This window comes from Dama dama, chromosome 12, assembly GCF_033118175.1.
Source record: "Dama dama isolate Ldn47 chromosome 12, ASM3311817v1, whole genome shotgun sequence".
In the NCBI taxonomy this organism is placed as follows: Eukaryota; Metazoa; Chordata; class Mammalia; order Artiodactyla; family Cervidae; genus Dama; species Dama dama.
The window spans coordinates 76631265-76633631 of NC_083692.1; the positions used below are offsets into that span (position 1 = coordinate 76631265).

General features: G+C 45.1%; 1 protein-coding gene across 1 annotated transcript; it reads left to right on the forward strand.

The window, feature by feature from the left end:
* Window positions 1–302: 302 nt before the first annotated feature.
* LOC133066953 (GTP-binding protein 4-like) lies at window positions 303–1965 on the forward strand. The gene is made up of 2 exons (XM_061158298.1): window positions 303–373; window positions 501–1965. The coding sequence occupies exons 1-2, from the start codon at window positions 303–305 to the stop codon at window positions 1963–1965; spliced, it is 1536 nt and encodes a 511-aa protein (XP_061014281.1).
* The last annotated feature ends 402 nt before the right edge of the window (window positions 1966–2367 follow it).

A 2367-nucleotide genomic window follows, 5' to 3' on the forward strand; every position in this document is an offset into this window, starting at 1 on the left:
CAAAAGGAAAAAAGTGACCAGGGGAGGTGAAACAGAGTCCTCGATCTCTGACAGTCCAGGAAGGAGAGATTTCCATTCTGAACTGTGGTTGTGAGAAGAGTGCATTTAACTGCTTCCTGTGGTACTGGCAATACCCTGGTAAAGTCCCCGCATTCTTGGTAGCCATAGGTTCAATTGTGAATGAAATGGAAGAGGGAATTTTTTTTTTTGTCTTTCGGAAGTTTATTTTGGTAAAATAGTTGAAAACAAACAGTGCACTGAACAAAAGGACTAGAAGATGACTTAGTCCTTTTAGTGCTGGCATGCTGATATCTGTAATCTTTCACCAGTTCCTGTGCCTGCAGGGCAGACTTCTGTCCACACCCTCAAACAGGTGTGTTTGCAAAAAAGGGACTCTTCATGTGCAGTGAACAAAATTCTCTCTTGCACAAGAGTAAGAATTGTCCATCAAAAGCAACACAGTCACATCAATAAATCTTTCCTCTCCTGCAAGTCTGAAGCAACCAAAACTTAAGAAATGAGAAACCACTGCCCACTCAAAATATCTGTAATATATTGGTGGACAACGTAGCTAAAGATTATGTTCGGCTCATGAAATACGGTGATTCTCTGTACCGTTGCAAGCAACTGAAACGCGCTGCTCTCGGGCGGATGTGTACTATTATCAAAGGACAGAAGCAGAGTTTGGAATATTTGGAACAAGTGCGTCAGCATCTGTCCCGTCTGCCCACCATTGACCCGAACACGAGGACCTTGCTTCTGTGCGGGTACCCCAACGTTGGCAAGTCCAGCTTCATCAATAAGGTGAAGAGAGCGGATGTGGACGTCCAGCCCTACGCCTTCACCACCAAGTCTCTGTTTGTGGGGCACATGGACTACAAGTACCTGCGCTGGCAGGTGGTGGACACCCCTGGGATCCTGGACCACCCTCTGGAGGACCGCAACACCATCGAGATGCAGGCCATCACAGCGCTGGCCCACCTGCGAGCCGCAGTGCTGTATGTGATGGACCTGTCAGAGCAGTGCGGCCACGGGCTCGCGGAGCAGCTGGAACTCTTCCGGAACCTCAGGCCACTCTTTGTCAACAAGCCTCTTATCATCGTAGCAAACAAATGTGATGTGAAGAGGATCTCTGAGCTTTCTGGGGACAATCAGAAAATATTTCTAGACCTGCAGGCGGAAGGCTTTCCTGTGGTGGAGACCAGCACACTGACGGAGGAGGGGGTTATCAGAGTGAAGACAGAGGCTTGTGACAGGCTTTTGGCTCATCGTGTTGAAACCAAAATGAAGGGAAATAAAGTGAATGAGGTGCTGAACAGACTGCACTTGGCTGTTCCCAGCAGGAGAGATGGCAAGGAGAGGCCCCCATTCATCCCTGAAGGTGTGGTGGCACGCAGGAAGAGGATGGAGCTCGGGGAGCCAAAGAGGAGGTGGGAACGGGACCTGGAACTGGAGATGGGAGATGATTATATTCTGGATCTTCAAAAGTACTGGGATATAATGAATTCATCTGAGAAACATGACAAGATCTCTGAGATCTGGGAAGGCCATAACATAGCTGACTATATCGACCCTGACATCATGCAGAAATTGGAAGAGTTAGAAAAAGAAGAAGAACTAAGAACAGCTGCTGGAGAGTATGACAGTGAATCTGAAAGTGAAGATGAAGAAATAGCGGAGATTCGACAGCTGGCAAAACAGATTAGGGAAAAAAAGAAGCTGAAGATTCTACAGTCCAGAGAGAAGGACACACAGGGGCCCAGGATGCCTCGGACGGCCAAAAAGGAAGAGGGAATATTCACCGTTTCCCTCAATAAGAGTGCCAAACAGCTCTCATTGCACATCACAGCTTCCCAGCCTGGAGACTCAGCACCTACTTCTGCAGCAAGTGCACGGTGCTCCCCAGGCACCCGCAGCCTGTATCCAGATCTGCAGCCGAGGCCCCAGACACACCCTGCTGAGTAGATGAAATACACACACAGACACACAATTTGTTTCTGCATAAAAAGTCTTAATATATTTAGGAAAACTGACATTATATAGAATTTATTTATTGACCAAAATGGAAATAATATGGAAAATTAAGTGCAAAGAGACGTCTCTAGAGACTCCCATATAGTTGGTATATATTTAAAACCTACAACTTTAAAACAACCCTAGGTTAAAGAAACAATTACAATGGATGCTAGAAGATATTTTGAAAGTAAATGTTGTGAGAGCACATTAAATATGTATGAGATGCAGCTAAAATAATACATAGAAAGAAATTTATCTTTTTAAATACTTATATTACTAAAGAAAAAAGGTTGATAAACTGCTATCAAGGCTTTCAAGAAAAAGATGATAGAAAAGCAAACTAAACCCAAC

What these genes read in the sequence shown, in the direction of transcription:
- LOC133066953 (XM_061158298.1), top strand. Translation starts at nt 303, where the DNA reads ATGCTGATATCTGTAATCTTTCACCAGTTCCTGTGCCTGCAGGGCAGA. An exon ending in CTGTCCACACCCTCAAACAG is followed by an intron (nt 374 to 500) that starts GTGTGTTTGCAA and finishes GCAAGTCTGAAG; the next exon opens with CAACCAAAACTTAAGAAATG.